Raw genomic sequence first — 20270 nt, 5'->3', positions numbered from 1 at the left:
TTCTGTGGATTGTGGTTGGTCATTTGACTAAATATCTTTCAAGCTAGGGTTTTCTGTTATTTTTCCAGTTTATAGAAATATGATAGTTGTATTTTTATCAATATGGTAGTTATATCATGACTAGTGAAATGTTGAGTAATAATTTTTCTACCCCCTCTTTCCGTTGAGCCTTCAAACATGTTGAACTCAAAAGTATTGTGATCAAAGAGGGTATTTCTGAAGCTAATTATCTTATCAATCAGAAAGAAAGACAGAGAATCATTACATGTCGGATGTTGGTGATGTCATAGAATTTTGCAATGAAACGTTTGACCACATGGTGGCAGTGTTGACAACGTTTTACTACTCAGGGACCCTTTCAAATCGATCAAATGGTAGTTTAACCATATTAACAAGATTCAAGTAGTGAAAAGCCTAAGATTTGTGGGGGATTTTAATCTCCCTGTTACCCAATCATTTTTAAGCCACGTTATCAATGTTTCTAAAATACAAGTTGCATGCATGTAAGGTTCTCGGATGGTTGTAAAAAATAACTTCTCATGAAACGGGAATCAATCATTTAATCAACCATCCTGGACTGCCCGGCGGAAGGCACTCTTTGCCCATTTTGCAGTACCTGACAAACTGCACAGCGGCCAGGGGCTGAACTTTAATTCTACTGTTTGGTGAGCTGTGCTATGCAGGCAGAGGGTGGTCCGGAAGACACAATAGACCCCACTCCAGAGAAAATGAGAAGAGGGACACAGTCTCTCACATAGAGATCCTATTAAATGACATATGAATGGTTTTAAACATTTTATAATATTTTCTCAATTGCTGGAATGAAAGTGTTCCTTTACCAACACAACGCATGCGGCTGTCACTGGTGTCTGGTCTCTCTCAAGTCGTTGACGTCCATCTTTCATTGAATGTCCAATATTTGCTATCAAATTACAGAAGGCGATCAAAGACTATATCGGCTAGGCTTTTGGGAACTATTTGAAGAGATCACATAGAGATCTTAGTTTATAGTATTTGATGAGTTTCTGGAATGTATTTTCAGGCTTTTGGTCCCTCATCAGCTGACCACCAGAACCAGGGAGTCTGGTGGGCCAAAAAGGCATGGTACTGGGCCCAAAAACAGAAGGCTTCCACTGAGGTTTGGGGTGTATTTGGGGATTACTTGGAGGGGTGGATTAAGCCTCAAAGATGTTTGGGAAGAAAGGCTATTAAAGGGGAAAAAGACTATCTGAGAAGAAAGTGATTTAGGCAATCTACTGAATAAACTCATTCTTGACTACTATTAGTCAGCAGAGTTGCCATATGGAAGGCAGACCACCATAGTCCCTGTGCCCATGGAAGTGAAGGTAACCTGCCTAAATGATTACCGCCCTGTAGCACTCACATCGGTAGCCATGAAGTGCTTTGAAAGACTGGTCATGGTTCACATCAACACCATCCTCCCGGATACTCTAGACCCACTCCAATTCGCGTACCGCCCCAACAGATCCACAGATGACGCAATCTCAATCGCACTCCACACTGCCCTTTCCCACCTGGACAAAAGGAACACCTATGTGAGAATGCTGTTCATTGACTACAGCTCAGCTTTCAACACCATAGTTGCCCACAAAACTCATCCCTAAGATAAGGACCCTGGGACTAAACACCTCCCTTTGCAACTGGATCCTGGAATTCCTGATGGGCGACCCCCAGGTGGTAAGGGTAGGCAACAACATGTCTGCCACGCTGATCCTCCACTCTGGGGCCCCTCAGGGGTGTGTACTTAGTCCCCACCTGTACTCCCTGTTCACCCACGACTGTGTGGCCAAACACGACTCCAACACCATTAAGTTTGCCGACGAGGCAACAATGGTAGGCCTGATCACCGACAACCATGAGACAGCCTATAAGGAGGAGGTCAGAGAACTGACAGTGTGGTGCCAGGACAACAACCTCTTCCTCAACATGAGCAAGACAAAGGGGCTGATCGTGGACTACAGGAAAAGACCGAACAGGCCCCCATTCAACATAGACAGGGCTGTAGTGGATCCTCACAAAGTTTGATAGCTACACCACCGAGAGCATCCTGACTGGTTGAATCACCGCTTGGTATGTCAACTGCATCTAACCGTAAGGCGCAACAGAGGATAGTGCGTACGGCCCAGTACATCACTGGGGCCAAGTTTCCTGCCATCCAGAACCTGTATAATAGGTGGTGTCAGACTCCAGTCACCCAAGTCATAGACTGTTTTCTCTGCTACCGCACGGCAAGCAGTACCGGAGCTCCAAGTCTAGGACCAAAAGGCTCCTTAACAGCTTCTACCCCCAAGCCACCCCCCTGCAGAACAATGAATCAAATGGCCACTGGACTATTTACATTGACACCCCCACTTCCCCTCCATTTGTTTTATACACTGCTGCTACTGCTGTTTATTATCTGTGCATAGTCACATCACCCCTACCTATGTACAAATGACTTCAACTAACCTGTACCCCTGCACACTGACGCGGTACTGGTACCCCCCTGTATATAGCCTCGTTATTTTATTGTGTTACTTTTTATTATTTTTTACTTTGGTTTATTTGGTAAATATTTTATTCACTCTTCTTGAACTGCACTGTTGGTTAAAGGCTTGTAAAGTAAGCATTTAACCAGAAGGTCTACACTTGTTGTATTCTGCGCATGTGACAAATACAATTTGATTTGATTTGATTAGGTCATTTGTCAATCATTTAATTTAAGAGTCATGCTTTTTATTTTGATGGCGAGCCTTTGTTAGAACAAATATTTTCTATAGATGAATAAACTGTAGAGGCAAATATGCACAGTCAGCGAGAAAGAGTCGGAAGAGCTCAGGTCCGCCCTCGTGAACAAGATTCTGATTGGGGTAAGTGGATTTTCGCATGCTTTGATTGGCCACTGACTCACCAATCGTTTGCCCCCATTGACAGGCCTTCATTTGGCATCGCGTGGTGCAAGAAACCTGTCCAAAATAAATATACTCCTCAGGACGGTGACAATGTACATTTTAAAGTGTTAATTTTTCACTTGTTTCACAGGCCGAAACCCAGCTCGCTAAAGTAGCCAAGCACCTTGGAGTTCTTTGGTGGATTGATGTCAAAATAATTATCATCAGGTGGGTAGCCAATGCAATGAATGACGTTTGAAACATTATGCTTGAAAACGTGGTGCTTGTGATGTAAAATGCACTACTAGAGCCTTTTAAACAAAAACATTGGCTGTTGGCATGGATATCTTCGTTGCTACCGCTGCTGCAGAATGGCTAGTTTGCCCCTGCCACTTCGTCTCCCAAGTTTACCGGGGCATGTAGCCAAGATAGCGAATCGTGTGGCTAAAGTCAATCCAGGGTCAAATTAATCAATACAAATAATGTATGAACCATACGCCAGCGTGCCAAACAGCCGCCTGTTAGCGGCGGGGTAGGACCAACCATGCTATAGAAGGGCTATGATGATATTCTGCTATTCAAGAAACTGCGTTATGGGGAAATGTGGACGAATCATGTATTTGCCTCTAACGTAACATATTTGGCAACGAGTATGTGCGTATGGATCTGACCAGAGATGCGTGTTCCATAATAAATTAACTAAATATTCTATTTAATTCCTAGCTCTCTCGGCTGCCTGCTTTGCTATAGGGCTTACATGTAGGTACTGTAGCCCACATAAAAACATCGGACATATCAGCTGGCAAGCACTTGTCAAATAACGTCAGGCGGTCTAATGCACTGCATCTCAGTGCTAGAGGTGTCACTACAGACTCTGGTTCGAATCCAGGTTGTAATCACAGCCGGCCGTGATTGGGAGTCCCATAGGGCGGCGCATAATTCCCCCAGCATCGTTTGGGTTTCGCCGGGGTAGGCCGTCATTGTACATAAGAATTTGTTCTTAATTGACTTCCCTAGTTAAATAAAATAGTTCCGTTTGTGAGATATTTTGCGATTGTTTCCTGCTAAAGAGGGGTCGTCACTAGCCATCCACCAAGTCTTAAATTCCGCCTATTCCTACAATTGTTCTTCTTAAAATATTATTTTTAAACCTAACCTTAACCACACTGCTAACCTTGTGCCAAACCTTAAATTAACACAAAAAAAGCAATGTTTTTTCCCCAGAAATGTTGACAATGTAGCCTATTTGTGTAGCTGTGCTATCTAGTGGAAACCCAAAAGAGGTGGGCGAACTGCGAACTGAGAATGGGTGGTGTCGGGTTTACTGATGGATTGATACATTGTTTCTTGGGACTGCAGTTCATTTTCTCAAGCGCCAGTGGCTGTCACTGGTGTCTGGTGTCAAGCCATTGATGTTTATCTTTTATTGAACGATGTCTAATATTTGCTCGACGACTATAGGCTAGGCTTTTGGAATCTTATTTGGATACATTTTCTTGGCACATATTTTGTCATACGTCCAAAGATGTCTGTTTTGGATGGTAAGTTTTCTGTACCTGTCGGTAATGAGTCAGATGGCTACTTTCCCATTGCTATTGATTGCTCTTGACAGTTCTTATCTTTTCCATGACAATAAGTCACTTCTTGACTTCTCTTTTTAGTGTTTAATGATTTCAACTTTTTAGAAGGCAGTGCGTTCTTTTTACGTATCTATATTTCTGATGTGTTGAATTTAGGCTACTGAGAATATAGATTTCTCCACATCGGTATTATGCAATACTGGGAATTGCCAAATTAGGCTACCAATCTCTTAGTGGGGGATATTTTCATCTTGAGTGATTTGCATGTCAATTGTACCCAGAGCTTGGTTGCTGCTATGTCTATTTTCTTAACATAATAAATCCTGTATTGAACACAGGGTGAACGAATCGCAATTGACTGGTTCAATAATGGAGGGGCAGGTAGCCTAGAGGTTACCGAAAGGTCGCTGGTTCGAATCTCAGAGCGGACTAGGTGAAAAATCTCTGTGCCCTTGAGCAAGGCACTTAAACCCTAATTGCCCCTAATAAGTCCCTCTGGACAAGTACATCTGCTAAATGACTTTAAAAAATATATATGATAATATTGACCCAATAGGCTTGACTTGGTCATGGCATAATGGATATAGGAAGAAAATTCTAGATCATTAAAATAGATCCAATAAGCATTATGTGGGTAGACATTTTCATGGCATCATATGTAACAATGTTCCATTTCACCTATTGTAAAATAATGTGCTTGCTTGCTTAATGACTACAAGCCGCCTCGCTCATTCGAACACAGGCATGCAGTAGTGTCAAGAAGGCTTTATGACAGAACGTCTTTAAACTGACCTTATCCTCTGTCTGATAGTTTTGAATGGTTCCAGCAGAATGAACAAACTTAGCCTTCTCCCTCTCCCTTTCATTCTCTCCTTTCTCTCCTTTGGCCTCATACTCTTTGATTGTTTCGAATGGTTCAAGCGGACTGAATGATGAAATACCTCTGTCGCTTTCTTTCTCTCCTTTCTCCCGGCAGATATCAGCAAAGCCGGGATGGCAGAGTTTCAGGAGAAGCTGCGGCTGCAGCATGAGACCACCATGCACAAAGAGCTGGAGAAGCTGCTGACCACAGCCAAGGGGGCTGAGCAGGAGGTGGGCCTGGGGTTTGGAGCGAGAGTACCTGGTGCATGTTTTGGAGGAGTGAGGACATAGTTCTGAGAGGGTAACCGGATGGTGAATGACCCGTGTGTCTCTCGATGGGTCAAACACAGATGCACACACTTCACGATTTCACAACATGGATTCACTCTTTATACCTCTTTCTGCTCCTCTCCCCATTTTTTTCATCTCCCCACTCTTTGCCCCCCCTCTGTTTACTTTAAGCCCCAGCAGGCTTGATGTTAAACCCTTTCTCTATATATGATGTAGGCCATACATTCCCACAGAAATCATTGTCACTTTTCCTCACCACTGAGCCCTCACCTTACAAAGCATCAGCTATTACCACGCTATCCAACAAGCACAGCGCACAACCCATTAAAAACAACCCATTTGCCCAGAAACTGGAAAGACAATTCTCCCTGCTTAGCAAACCATTTGTATGCAGTTAGCATTGCTACTGCTAACTTTGGCATGATGGCAAAAGCTTACAAGATAAGCATTCACTCTTTAGAGTAAGTGGTTCCTTTTTTACACTCCTCCTGGTTTCACTTCAAACGCATCACATTAAAGTTAGTTGGCGGAGGGGGGAGAAACGCAATTAAAACCCACTAAGGAGCCCGGAGGGTTGAGGAATGAACAGTGAGATGGGCTAGGTGGGAGTTCTAATGATTATACCAATGGGGGCATTTAGAACACACTGAACTGAAACGGACATGAAAGCCATTAAGCGAAGGTCAGAAAGGAGGGTTGCGGGCAGAATGCTTTGATTATAGGGAGTGGGCAGGAGAGGATGAAAGTCTACGCGTCACCAAACAGACTGCATCAACAGACTAGAGCAATAATGATGCATATCATTTGGAATAGAACTATTGAGTTCAGATGTAGCTTATATGGCACATCAAATAAACAATTCTGTGTATGCTGCTATAGGTTTGGTCAGGCCAGCATTTTCTTGAATAACCTCCACCAGCCCCATTTGATTTGGTCTATAGAGCCCCACTGTGGAGGTGTCATAATACCCATAAAACCATGGACATGGTTCCAATTGTATTTCTATTCATTTTTCCCCATAGGGGATTTTAGAAGCACTTAAAATAAGGGATGTTTCATGTAGTCTTACACTGGCGTGATGCTTTTGATAACAATGTAAATCTCTCTTGGACAAGGTGACTTTAATCAATAAATTTGTCTGGATTTACTCTCAAATTCGAAAATGCTAATTAGCATCAAAGTAGACATCATGCAAAACTACAAATCCCTGGAAGCTCCTACACGTCATTGCTAGCGGACACCTTTGCTAACAGGTATTATGTCAATTTTAAAACTTGCACAAGATAGTTCACAGAATTGTCCATTTAAAGAAATGTAGCCAATTTTATTAATTACTACATTTAGCTAACATTAGAAAGCTAATCCACAGATTCTTACCTTTGCCTCAATTCAGCAGTCTCGTCCAGATCATGTAATTTGTAGTTCTTAATGACAGCCACATTGGCAGCTAATTAGCGTTTAAAAAAAAAAAAAATTGGGGGGGGGGTAAATACAGGTGAATATATTGATAAAAGTCACCTTGTCCTAGAGAGATTTACACGGTTATCAAAACCATTTCCCTGTTTGACCACTAGGTTTTATGACTCATACTGTGGTACTATATTCCAGTACAAGCACACCTGATTCAAATGTTTTACTAATCATCAGACTTGAAGCCGACTGGAGGTGTGACACAAGGAACTCTTCTGTGCCCTCATCTTCCTTTCAGTCATAAACAGCGCAGCCCGGGATGTCGAAAGTAGGTGGAAATTTGTTGGCGATCTAAATCTGGTCCTGTGCCCTCTTCGGCTTGAGGGCCAGGAACTCAGTGTGTGATTGTGTGAAGATTTTAGGGGTAATGGTACAGAAAGACGTACAATGGGGCGAGCAGGTTGCTACTATGGTAACCAGGAGCAACAGAGAACTCTTTGTCCTTCGCCGCCTTATAAGGTTCCATGTGCCACAGGAAGACCTGGTTAGCATTTACACCGACTACAGACGCCCCACCCTGGAATATGCCACTCCACCTTGACACAGCTCACTGACCCAGGCCCAGTCTGGTGACCTGGAGCGTATTCAGAAGAGGGTATGCAGCACCATCCTAGGTGGATACTCCAGCTATACTGAGGCACTTCAGATGCTGTCCCTAACCCGCTGTCAGCCTCCTAAAATCTCAATTCAGAGTCTGGCTAACCCTTGACTGAATCACAGTGACAGGCAGGAACACCTGCATTCAAAACAAACTGACTATACCAAAGTCTAGTTTACCAATCCCATATTTCTGCTCATTGGTTAATTATTCTCTTTAAGACCACAGGATGTTATTGATTAAGATTTTTGTTAAAAAAAAAATATATAAATGAATGTTACTCATATCCATTAATATTTTGTATGCTCATGGATTTGTACTGACTGCTATATATGACTGTAATAAAAACATAAATAGTTGAATCAGGTGTGCTGGTTCTGGAATACATCAAATAAATGGAGATGGCTGAAGTTACTAGAGGTTTGGGAGACACCGTTTTAGGCTTTAGTAATGTTATGATTTCAATAGTGTGTCTTTTATCAAGCTATGTTTTGCGTGTGAATTGGATGCGATTTATGAATATATGATGTGGATTTTGATCATTTGCGTCCATTCAAAGTCTGAGCCTTGGCACTTTCTGTTTCAGATTTCCAAAAAGGACTTTGAGGGTTTTAAGAACCTCTTCCACAGATTCCTCCAGGTAAAAGGACCCTCTGTGAAATGGGACAAGATCCACAAGCCCCCAGAGGATCTGGTGAGTAGTTCGATTTTAACCCTGGTTGTCTACACGCCACAAGCTGAAAGCTTAGGCATTTGTTAATTTGCATAAGAAATTACAAGACATTGTCATACAGATCAGCCTATGTCTGAAAATGGTTCCTTTCCTTACCATTGGAAATCCATTGTTTCTGCAGGTGCAGTCCTATTTTCATGTTGCCCCTCTTGTACAAGGGATTGTCTGACCTGTAGTTTCTTTTGTTTTTTTAATCAACTTTGTTGCATATTTAGTGCTAGTCCACAAACTCTCAAACACTGTTTTGAGTGTAGCATCTCTGCATGTTGGATGAGATTGGATCTCTAGGCCAAAGCCCTCTTCTACAATGAGCATCCACACCCCCATCTGAACAGATAGATGCCAACGTGGCCCCTTTCAACTGAGCATGAGAGCTGTGGATTTAGTGGCTGTCAAGTGTCACTGGCTCTATGGGGGCAGAATGCTGTGGTCCTGTCGTCCTGCAGCAGAGAGTCCCCCCCAGCTGACTGGAACATCTGAGGCTCCAGTCAGAGAGGGAGTGTTACATCTGAAGGGTCACTGGGGCATGGGCTTTTCCCAAGTCTAAAACGTCTGAGAACTTAGCGTTTTGAGTACTGGACAAGAGACTACGCCTATGGTGACAGGAGGTAGACTCCGTTTAAAGGAACGAGGGGGGCGTTTCAGGGAGACCTGGGCTGGAACCACTGACCCATGGAACACTTGGGCCACATGCAGGAAGGCTACATCCAGTTGGTAATTGGTTCAACACCCTTGTTTGTGAGTCGGTACATTCCTAAGCACGTGAAGCCCACAGATCTTAATGAGTACATAGTAAGGGATGGAAACAAGCACCCCACACCAACAGAACTGAAACGAGGTAACCAAGATCCAAGAACACTGTGTGTAGCTGTGGGCCAAAGCAAGCCAGCTATTTATCACCTGGGTGACATTTCAGTATCTCAGAGCCTGACACCCCCCCCCTTCCCAAAATAACCCCTATCTCATAGGTTACCCTTTAAATAGCCTGACCTTTCCAGCATTCAAAAGCACAGCATTGAGGGAGCATGATTCTGGCCTGGGGTGATATTTGGCTTACCCTGCCCCGAGCCCAAGTTTACACTCTTGCTACCCATGTGCATGGGTGGGTGTGTCATCCTATCTGCTCTAGCAGCCTCACTGTAGGACCGTCATTGGACAGTCTCGTTTTGGGACGTGGTTCATGGTCACGACCGTAAGTAGGGAATTTGAAACCGTCTCTGGACTCGTTCCGCACTTGTGACATCGAGACAAGGTCACCTTGGAGACCTTGAGTTTTGAAGTTGTGTTAAGTTCAAACAACTCGGTTGTTCAAGTTCTTATGAGTTAAATCTCATCGTGTTGTATTTCTTGTTATCGACAGAAGCTGTATGGCTCTGAAAGGGTTAATCGCTTCTCCGATATAACAGTAATGTCAGTCTTCTGCAGTAAATCTGCACAATGTTGACTTGTGAGTTAATGTACCTAATTGAGTGAATCTCACAAAAAACAGTCCATGCAAAGTGGTGTTCTATTATCCGATGGATACGGTCTACTTCTCTACCAGATTCCCACAGATTCTCCATTCCCTCCCAGTTATGTAATTGCTCATAGGTCAATATTGCTTGTTTTGCAGAGTTTGAATGGTTGAAGTCCATGGTTGCTAATACGCACGTCGAGTTTGCAGTCTCAACATTTAGTAGTTCTAATGCTTCATCAGCTAGCTAAGTGCTTGGAAAGAACCCTACATTTTGAGTAGCCTAGCGAATAATAACGTCCCAAGAATGGAACCTTGCGGCACGACAGTATTTATAGGAAGCATTTCAGACATTGTACAATCAACCTGTACACATTTTGATTTGCTAGTTTTCCACATTCTAAAGGGATTATTCAGGTTCTTTGCTGTTTCACTCTAGTAAAACTCTGACTAATGAATAAGTGAGATATGTGTTTCCCTTCTCTAAATCTAGTCCAGATTGGACTGTCTTACTTTGGCCCAAACCACATTTCTTTCATGAATTAACTCGGTTAGATCCCCAGAAAACCATGGACTATCTGAACCCTTATGACTTCGAGCGACAGAAATTCTCTTGAAAGATCGCGCAGGAAGCCAAATCAAATGTTCAAAAATGGTTTCCTAATAATAGGTGGCTTTGCCTTTGTAAAGAGAACTACATAGCTCGCAATGAAAGTAACCTGTTTGTCATCGAGAGTAATGGCACCTCACCTCAACAGCCCAGACTTGGGTAAACACATCTTATTGTGCTGTGTTATGACTGACGATGGAGAACCCACACCTTCAAAACGCTGTGTGGTCTTGGCTCCAACACAGCCATGAGAGACTGTTGTATGTTGGGAAGGATCCCCGTAAGTTAAGAAACATTGGTATGTCTTCGAGAGCAAATTGTTCATGGTGATCATGGCAAGGAAACAAAACTCGAAGCGTATTTAAATTATTTAGGAAAACAGCCTTAATGTTGTAAACGAGCGTCAGTATGGTGTCATCCAGAGTCACATTTATTTTTTCAAGCACACATTTTACATACAGCAGGTTTTAAAGGACCAAAGTGTTTGTTCGGCTTCGTGTTTTCATGTTTGCCATGGAACAAAAATCCCAATACTGGTATCATTCCCAGTGGCGTGTATTCATGGATGCCAAGGGTAGCCAGGCTTACCTCAAATGTACCAACACCAGAGAAAGCATATGAGCGAGTGAAACAGTGCCCTCTGTCTATGTGTAGACTATCTATCTGATGCTGTCTGGTCAAAAAGAGTATGACATTGTTGCCACCTGTAGCATTGAGTGCAAGGGAAGCCAGCGAGCATTTGGCCTCCCTTGATTAAAATAGCCATACTTGGCTTCAGCCTAATCACATCAAAAGCAATACATCATTGACAGAAACTTGATTTGTTTAATCTTGTTGTGTTGTCCAACCAGTGGCTAGCTAGCTAAAATGGACCCTTTCCTATACCGAACAAAAATATAAACGCAACATGCAACAATTTTACTGAGTTACAGTTCATATAAGGAAATCAGTCAAATTAAATAAATTCATTAGGCCCTAATCTATGGATTACACATGACTGGGCACAGCCATGGGTGTGCCTGGGAGGGCATTGGCCCACCCACTTGGTAGCCAGGACCTGCCAATCAGAACGAGTTTCCCTCCACAAAAGGGCTTTATTACAGACAGAAATACTCCTCAGTTTCATCAGATGGCCCCGCAGGTGAAGAAGTCGGATGAGGTCCTGGGCTGACATGCTTATGTGGTCTGCAGTCGTGAGGCCAGTCGGACGTAATGCCAAGTTCTCTAAAACAACGTTGGAGGTGGCTTATGGTAGAGAAATTAACATTAATTTCCCTGGGAACAGCTCTGGTGGACATGCCTGCAGTCAGCATGCCAATTTCACACTCCCTCAACTTGAGACATCTGTGGCATTGTTGTGACAAAACTGCACATTTTAGAGTGGCCTAGCAAAAGGTGCATGTGTGTAATGATCATACTGTTTAATCAGCTTCTTGATATGCCACACCTGTCAGGATGGATTATCTTGGCAATGGAGAAATTCTGACTAACAGGAATGTAAACAAATTTGTCCACAACATTTAAGAGAAATAAGCTTTTTGTGCATATGGAAAATGTCTGCAAGGTTTTATTTTAGCTCATTAAACATGGGACCAACACATGTTCCGTTTATATTTTTGTTCAGAAGGATTTGGACTTGTGGTTTTACTTGATTTTCCGTACTGGCCAATGATTATAACGCCAATTCTGATCGAACCATAAATTCATACATTGTACCCCTGTGCTCGATTTTTATACACCTGTTAGCAACGGGTGTGGCTGAAATAGACAAATCCACTAATTTGAAGGGGTGTCCACGTACTTTTGTATGTATAGTGCATCACGTTCGCAAGGCGCATGAACAAACAAGGTTATAGAGCAAACAAGGCAAATATCAGAAAACAGGTTGTAATATGGCATTTATTTTCTGGCTTGGCTTCCCTTGTGATTTTACTCCGCTACTGATTGGACCGGCCCAAATCTTGACGTGACTTTCTGACACGAGAGAGTTGTGAGGTCTTTGGTAATGTCAAATGGGGACTAACATGAAGCCTAAATGTTGTTTGTTAAATCCTTTATTGAAGATTATTATAGACTGTATGTCTTGAGGGGAGTATAATTGTAGAATGACATGGCTCTCCAGACTCCTATTAATTTAAAAGGGGGCTATGGTTGTGATAGTTTGCCTAATAGTAGTTGAGCTATAAAAGTGTTTTGAAACTTCTGCCTAACAACAACTCACGTTGTAGCTTCTGGCAATGGACCAATACGTGTCTTTTAGTTTTTTCTTAAGGAGTTCCCCATTCCTGTGTCTTACACGTTGCTTTGTGTATTTTCCAATAGTCCATACACACTGAATACAGTACACACTGTAAAACAATAAATTGGGTTTGTTGGGAGAGTGTGTACAATCTGCCTCATATACTATCTTTTATTTAACTAGGCTAGTCCGTTAAGAACAAATGATTATTTACAATGACGGCCTACCCCGGCCAAACCCTAACCCGGACGACGCTGAGCCAATTGTACGCCGCACTTGGGGACTCCCAATCACGACCGGTTGTGATACAGCCTGGAATTGAACCAGGGTCTGTAGGGACGCCTCTAGCACTGAGATGCAGTGCCTTAGACCGCTGCGCCCCTCAGGAGTGACTAGTAAGAAGTAGCCCACCACTTTCAATGGTGAGTCTCCATTGAACATGTTTTTTAGTGCAGGACTAGGCTTTCTCCTAATATGTCTGGTCCTGGAGAACACTGCCCATAGCATTGGGAAATCAGATTTGTAAGCTAGATTTGAAATGGCCTATCTGTGGGATGAGTTCCTTCATGGTCGCACTCATCTCGATGGTTCGTCTCATGAAGGTGAGCGGTAAGGAAGAGGCCTGGCTGCCTGTTACCATGCCAACTCTGAAACTGTAGCCTCCCTCTGACGGTGCAGGAAGTGTGTGTGTGTGTAAAGGTAGTGCAGGAGGTGTCATCGTACACTCCCATCATACTCTCCTGCGTCTGTCTATGCATTTGACCACGATGGGAGGGAGGTAAAGTTAGGTGTGTATATAAGTTGAGAGTTGAAGGCAGAGTGTAAAACGGATTGTGTAAGAGTTAAGGTCTTGAGTGTGACACACACACACACACAGTCTATAATTACTCCCTGTCCTTTTTGTCCTCTTGTGTTGTACATCTGTCATCTTTCCATTTGCCAACAGCAGGGCCAGTAAAGGCCAGAGGGCAGGTTCCTTCCCCCTGGGAATTATTCTAAATGACTGGAAGTACAGGAAAGGAAATTCAAATGGAAGTGAATTATACCCACAGTCTGACTATACCACATCTGGCTTACCCTGTATTCAGTCCACAGTAAAACATACCATATTAACAGTTTGCCCTTTTTCAATTATGCAGGCTACTGCTGTACCTTGATGTAGGCCTACAAGAATGAAATATAGTGGGCCTATTGTTTTTTCCTATTGGACAAATCTATTTCTGGACCCATGTTTTTAATTTGGCATGAAGATACAGTATGCAATATTGATACACAAATAAAACGCTGACCAGATACATAATTAACACCAGCGTCATCCTTTACCTCTAACACTTTGCTACAGCCTTTGTGGCTGTCCCTCCTATGACAGGGGTGATATTTTCTGTAGGGGTGTTTTGTTCTCCCCTCAGTCCCTGTGTGAGGATGTACTTTATCCCCACCACTGGGTTTTGCTGTCATGGCTTCACTGAACAGCACTGTTACATAATGGGAGTCTGGAGTGATGCCAGCTCCCCCTCTCCACCCCTCCTACGCTCCAAAACAGAGCACACACACACCCCCCTGCCTTGAGCAACCCCAATACTGCCCCCAGCTGTCAAATGCTGAACTGAAGATCCAACTTTCACAGGGATTGATATAGCAGTCGGAAGGTTGAGTCTTTCTCTGTGGTTACCCCATTGGTCAGGTTAATTTTATTTTATTGTATTATTTTATAACTTTATAGCTTCTTCATATGCCACACCTGTCAGGTGGATCTGCCATACAACTCTCATTCTGTGGCCTCCAACTGCTCTTAAATACAAGTAAAACGAAATGCATGCTCTTCAACCGATCGCTGCCCGCACCTGCCTGCTCGTCCAGCATCACTACTCTGGACGGTTCTGACTTAGAATATGTGGACAACTACAAATACCTAGGTGTCTGGTTAGACTGTAAACTCTCCTTCCAGACTCACATTAAACATCTCCAATCCAAAGTTAAATCTAGAATTGGCTTCCTATTTCGCAACAAAGCATCCTTCACTCATGCTGCCAAACATACCCTTGTAAAACTGACCTTACCAATCCTCGACTTTGGCGATGTCATTTACAAAATAGCCTCCCAACACCCTACTCAACAAATTGGATGCAGTCTATCACAGTGCCATCCATTTTATCACCAAAGCCCCATATACTACCCACCACTGCGACCTGTACGCTCTCGTTGGCTGGCCCTCGCTTCATACTCGTGGCCAAACCTGTAGCCAGTGGGTTATCTACAAGACGCTGCTAGGTAAAGTCCCCCCTTATCTCTGCTCGCTGCACCCACCCGTAGCACCCGTTCCAGCAGGTATATCTCACTTGTCACACCCAAAGCCAATTCCTCCTTTGGCTGTCTCTCCAGTTCTCTGCAGCCAATGGCTGGAACGAACTACAAAAATCGCTGAAAATGGAAACACTTATGTCCCTCACTAGCTTGAAGCACCAGCTGTCAGAGCAGCTCACTGCACCTGTACATAGCCCATCTATAAATAGCCCAAACAACTACCTCTTCCCATACTGTATTTATTTATTTTGCTCCTTTGCACCCCATTATTTCTACTATGCACACTCATCTACTATCATCTACCATTCCAGTGTTTTACTTGCAATATTGTATTTACTTTGCCACCATGGCCTTTATTTTGCCTTTACCTCCCTTTTCTCACCTCATTTGCTCACATTGTATATAGACTGTATTATTGACTGTGTTTGTTTTACTCCATGTGTAACTCTGTTGTGTCGAAATGCTTTGCTTTATCTTGGCCAGGGCGCAGCTGGAAATGAGAACTTGTTCTCAACTTGCCGACCTGGTTAGATATTTTTTGTTGCTGTTGAAAACAACCAAACTGCAAAGCATTGCTGTATCCTAAACAGATTTCTGGATCCTCCCCATTTGTTTAATTGAAAATCTGCCAAATTGTCATTTCTGTGTAACTTACTTACTATTTTGTTAATGGAGGAACGTAGGGCCTGCACTGAAGCATTCTAACATTGCCAGTATGTGTAAACATCTACATTTTTGGGAAAGTGATCATAATCTTCAGGCTACTCCCAGTATCTGACCTGCACCTCTTTCCCTCCCTGTTGCAGATCCACCCCTATGATAAGATCAAGGCCCAGGCGCTGCCGGACAGCGTAGCGGCCAGCCTCAACAAGCTGGTGGTGGTCAAGCTCAATGGAGGCCTGGGCACCAGCATGGGCTGCAAAGGCCCCAAGAGTGTCATCAGTGTCCGCAATGAGAATACCTTCCTGGACCTCACCGTCCATCAGATAGAGGTAGAGGATATTATATTGTATGTAGTATACTATTTTTGGTCCGAGAGAACATAACACTTAATTTTTTTTTTTTTTTTTAAGATATACAAATATTCAGTATGAGACAATGTTAACTAGAGCTAGTTATTGTAGTACTAGATATTCATTTCTTTCCATTTCTACATTCAACATAATTTGGAGGAAATTACAGTATGATAAAAAAACTATTTGGGAGCCAAACTCCAGTCATAAAAATATCTCCTGAGTGGCGCAGTGGTCTAAAGCACTGCAATGCTAGCTGCGTTACTACAGATCCTGGGGCGACGCACAATTTGGCCCAGGGTCGTCCGGGTTAGGGGAGGGTTTGGCTGGCCGGGATGTCCTTGTCCCATCGCGCTCTAGCGACTTCCTCCGACACATTGGTGCTTCCGGGTTAAGCGTACATTGTGTGAAGAAGCAGTGCGGCTAGGCGGGGTTGTGTTTCGGAGGATGCACGGGTCTCGACATTCGCCTCTCCCGAGTCCTTATGGGAGTTGCAGCGACGGGACAAGACTAACTTACTACTAATTGGATATGACAAAATTGGGGAGAAAAAGGGGTTACAAATAATTTAAAAAATAAATGCCTTCCCTCTCAGCACTTAAACAAGACATTCAACGTGGATGTGCCTCTTGTTCTCATGAACTCCTTCAACACAGACGAGGACACCAAGAAAATCCTGCAGAAGTACACACACCACCGGGTGCACATCCACACATTCAACCAGAGCAGGTAACACACGCACAAAGATGTCCGCACCTACAGAATGTTTCGAAAACATTTTCTCTGTACTGGACATGATCCTGTTCTATTACGATCCTCCTTAACTCTTTCCTGAACATCCTCTCCCTCTTTTTACACTCCTCCATCTCACTCTCTCTCACCTCTACCTCACTTGACAGGTTGTCATTGTAAATAAGAATCAGTTCTCATTGACTTACCTGTGTAGATAAAGGTAAATGAACATTATTAAAACTCTCCTCCTGCCCCTCTAGATACCCGAGGATCAACAAGGAGTCCCTGCTGCCCGTGGCAAAGGACCTGGGAATGCACGGCGACCACGCCGACGCCTGGTACCCGCCCGGCCACGGAGACATCTACGCCAGTTTCTACAACTCCGGCCTGCTGGACCAGCTGATCGCCGCGGGCAAGGAGTACATCTTCGTGTCCAACATAGACAACCTGGGTGCCACCGTGGACCTGTTCATCCTCAACCACCTGATGACGCAGCCCAAAGACAAGCGCTGCGAGTTCATCATGGAGGTGACGGACAAGACCCGTGCAGACGTCAAGGTGAGCAGAGGTTTGTGTGCTAGCTAGAAGCAGGCAAGGGGTACTGCTGGTTTTCCTTTCTCCTTGGTGGTTCATTGAATTGTTAATGTCGCTGATGGTCAGAGTCCACCCACCTCGGCAGGACCTTGGGACAAAAGATGTAAGACCATTAAAAAGAGTGCTAAAGCGACAATGGTAGAGGATAAAATGGAATTCCCTACAATTGTATGATCCATTTTGCGATGTATTATACCTCAGTGTAAAATGGCATACAGCCTACCATTTTTTAAAAACATTTCCTGACTGCTCATGGTTCTGCCACACCTCTCAATCTCTCTGCAGGGTGGCACGCTGATCCAGTACGATGACAAGCTGCGTCTGCTGGAGATTGCCCAGGTGCCCAAAGCCCACGTGGACGAGTTCAAATCCGTCACCAAGTTCAAGATCTTCAACACCAACAACCTTTGGATCTCACTGGCCGCCATTAAGAGGCTGCACGAGCAGAACACCATGGACATGGAGATCATCGTCAACCCTAAGGTGAGAGGACAGGGGAAAGGGGTCTTTAAATTAAAACTGGTACCTGTATCTGTTTAATTCGTAGCCATGTTTTTTAGGGTTTCCTTTGATGTTTTTACTCTTAACCATCCCATTTTATATGAATTAATACTGGCTGTCACCCATGGCAACTCACCTACGATTAGATTTGCATAACAATTAAATAGCCGGCACAAGCTCACTGAACGTTAGAGCCAATTACCCCTCAACTACCTCCTCCCCAGACGCTGGACGGTGGTCTGAATGTGATCCAGCTGGAAACAGCGGTGGGCGCCGCTATCAAGGCCTTCGACAACGCCCTGGGCGTCAACGTGCCCCGTAGCCGCTTCCTGCCCGTCAAGACCTCGTCGGACCTGCTGCTGGTCATGTCCAACCTCTACAGCCTGGACGCCGGCTCGCTCACCATGAGCAAGAAGAGGGAGTTCCCCTCCACGCCACACGTCAAGCTGGGCAGCTCTTTCACCAAGGTAATGGAACCAAAATGTAGATGAATGCATTTTGTTGAGTCATTATGGCAAACATTTTGATTTTCATTGGAGGTAGTCATTCTTATTATTTTATGGTTTGAATTGTTAGTATAGGTTCTTGACCTGTTATGGTTGCAGGTGCATGACTTTCTGATGAGGTTTGAGAGCATCCCAGATATGCTAGAACTGGATCACCTCACAGTGTCAGGAGACGTCACCTTCGGAAAGAACGTCTCTCTCAAGGTAAAGGCTTCATACCCAAAATGGTAACTCATTCCTATTGCATAGTATCTACTTGGAATTAGAGGTCGACCGATTTAATCAGGGCCGATTTCAAGTGTTCATAACAATTGGAAATCGGTATTTTTGGGCGCAGTTTTTAATTTTTATATACCTTTTATTTGACACATTCTTATTTTCAATGACGGCCTAGGAACGGTGGGTTAACTGCCTTGTTCAGGGGCAGAACGACAGATTTTCATTGTCAGCTCGGGGGATCCAATCTTGCAACCTTCGTTACCTAGTCCAATGCAATAACGACCTGCCTCTCTCTCGTTGCACTCCACATTCGCCTGTTACGCGAATGCAAGTTGCTAGCTAGCATTAAACTTATCTTATAAAAAACAATCATAATCACTAGTGAACTACACATGGTTGATGATATTACTAGATATTATATAGCTTGTCCTACGTTGCATACAAGTATCTGACTGAGCGATGGTAGGCAGATAAACATGAATTCAAACAGCACTTTCGTGCGTTTTGCCTGCAGCTCTTCGTTGTGCGTCAAGCCTATCAACTCCCGGGATGAGGCTGGTGTAATCGAAGTGAAATGGCTAGCTAGTTAGCACACGCTAATAGCGTTTCAAACGTCACTCGCTCTGCATGGGTAACGCTGCTTCGATGGTGGCTGTTGTCGTTGTGTTGCTGGTTCGAGCCCAGGGAGGAGGGGGACGGAAGCTATACTGTCACACTGGCAATACTAAAGTGCCTATGAGAACATCCAATAGTCAAAGGTTAATGAAATACAAATGGTATAGAGGGAAATAATCCTATAATAACTACAACCTAAAACTTCTTACCTGGGAATATTGAAGACTCATGTTAAAAGGAACCACCAGCTTTCATATGTTCTGAGCAAGGAACTGAAACTTTAGCTTTTTTACATAGCACATATTGCACTTTTACTTTCTTCTCCAACACTTTGTTTTTGCATTATTTACTTGAGGCTAAATTGATTGCATTATATTAAGTTGAAATAAGTGTTCATTCAGTATTGTTGTAATTGTCATTATTACAAATACATTTCTAAAAGAATTGGCCAATTAATCGGTGTCGACCTCTACTTGGAATACAGAAAAATGATATTGGGCTACTTTTGCTTGACATTTCTCTCCAACTGTAGGTATTTTGTGTGTTACATTTGTCTACGTCCCCTCACTATCCATTCCACAGGGAACTGTCATCATTATTGCCAATCACGGAGATAGGATTGATATTCCTGCCGGAGCAGTGCTGGAAAACAAGATTGTATCTGGCAACCTGCGCATCCTCGACCACTAAGGCCTTCAGGACAAGACAGTTGCACAGACGAGAGTCAAGGACAAACTATACCTAGGACTGTTTTAGAGCAAGAAAGGTTTCACTGTGATCTACCATTTCAGATCATTTATCTGCAGCTTACAAAGAAAGACTTGACCACAGTCAGGGTCATTTTAATCAGTTTTAAATGGGTGGGATAGTCCTCCTAATGAGCGTTGTGGTTCAGCACACAAGGCTGTGTTTACACAAGCAGCCCAATTCTGACAAAAGAGCTGAGCTAATTGGTGACAAGGCATATTAGTGGAAAACGATCAGAATCGGGCTGGCTGCCTGTGTAAACAGCCTCTGTTGCCAACTCTGACCTGAATAAAGTGCAATATGGATTCAACTT

At 43.6% G+C, this 20270-nt stretch overlaps 1 protein-coding gene across 2 annotated transcripts; it reads left to right on the top strand.

Moving 5' to 3' along the window:
* Positions 1 to 2946: 2946 nt before the first annotated feature.
* LOC112230373 (UTP--glucose-1-phosphate uridylyltransferase) lies at positions 2947 to 20267 on the top strand. Of its 2 annotated transcripts, none has more exons than XM_024396643.2 (10): positions 2947 to 3119; positions 5448 to 5563; positions 8278 to 8385; positions 15837 to 16022; positions 16639 to 16772; positions 17036 to 17333; positions 17655 to 17852; positions 18095 to 18337; positions 18476 to 18580; positions 19793 to 20267. In XM_024396643.2, the coding sequence occupies exons 2-10, from the start codon at positions 5465 to 5467 to the stop codon at positions 19898 to 19900; spliced, it is 1479 nt and encodes a 492-aa protein (XP_024252411.1). In that variant the 5' UTR covers positions 2947 to 3119; positions 5448 to 5464; the 3' UTR covers positions 19901 to 20267. The 2 variants fall into 2 exon arrangements, with proteins under 2 accessions (XP_024252411.1, XP_024252410.1); XM_024396642.2 differs by lacking the exon at positions 2947 to 3119 and adding an exon at positions 4252 to 4432.
* The last annotated feature ends 3 nt before the right edge of the window (positions 20268 to 20270 follow it).

This window comes from Oncorhynchus tshawytscha, linkage group LG32, assembly GCF_018296145.1.
Source record: "Oncorhynchus tshawytscha isolate Ot180627B linkage group LG32, Otsh_v2.0, whole genome shotgun sequence".
In the NCBI taxonomy this organism is placed as follows: domain Eukaryota; kingdom Metazoa; phylum Chordata; class Actinopteri; order Salmoniformes; family Salmonidae; genus Oncorhynchus; species Oncorhynchus tshawytscha.
This window is presented reverse-complemented; position numbering and strand designations above follow the sequence as displayed.

Bases quoted from the DNA above. Each gene is read 5' to 3' on its own strand.
- LOC112230373 (XM_024396642.2), top strand. The intron at 17,334-17,654 runs GTGAGCAGAGGT...ATCTCTCTGCAG, and splicing joins AGACCCGTGCAGACGTCAAG to GGTGGCACGCTGATCCAGTA. The intron at 18,581-19,792 runs GTAAAGGCTTCA...TCCATTCCACAG, and splicing joins GAAAGAACGTCTCTCTCAAG to GGAACTGTCATCATTATTGC.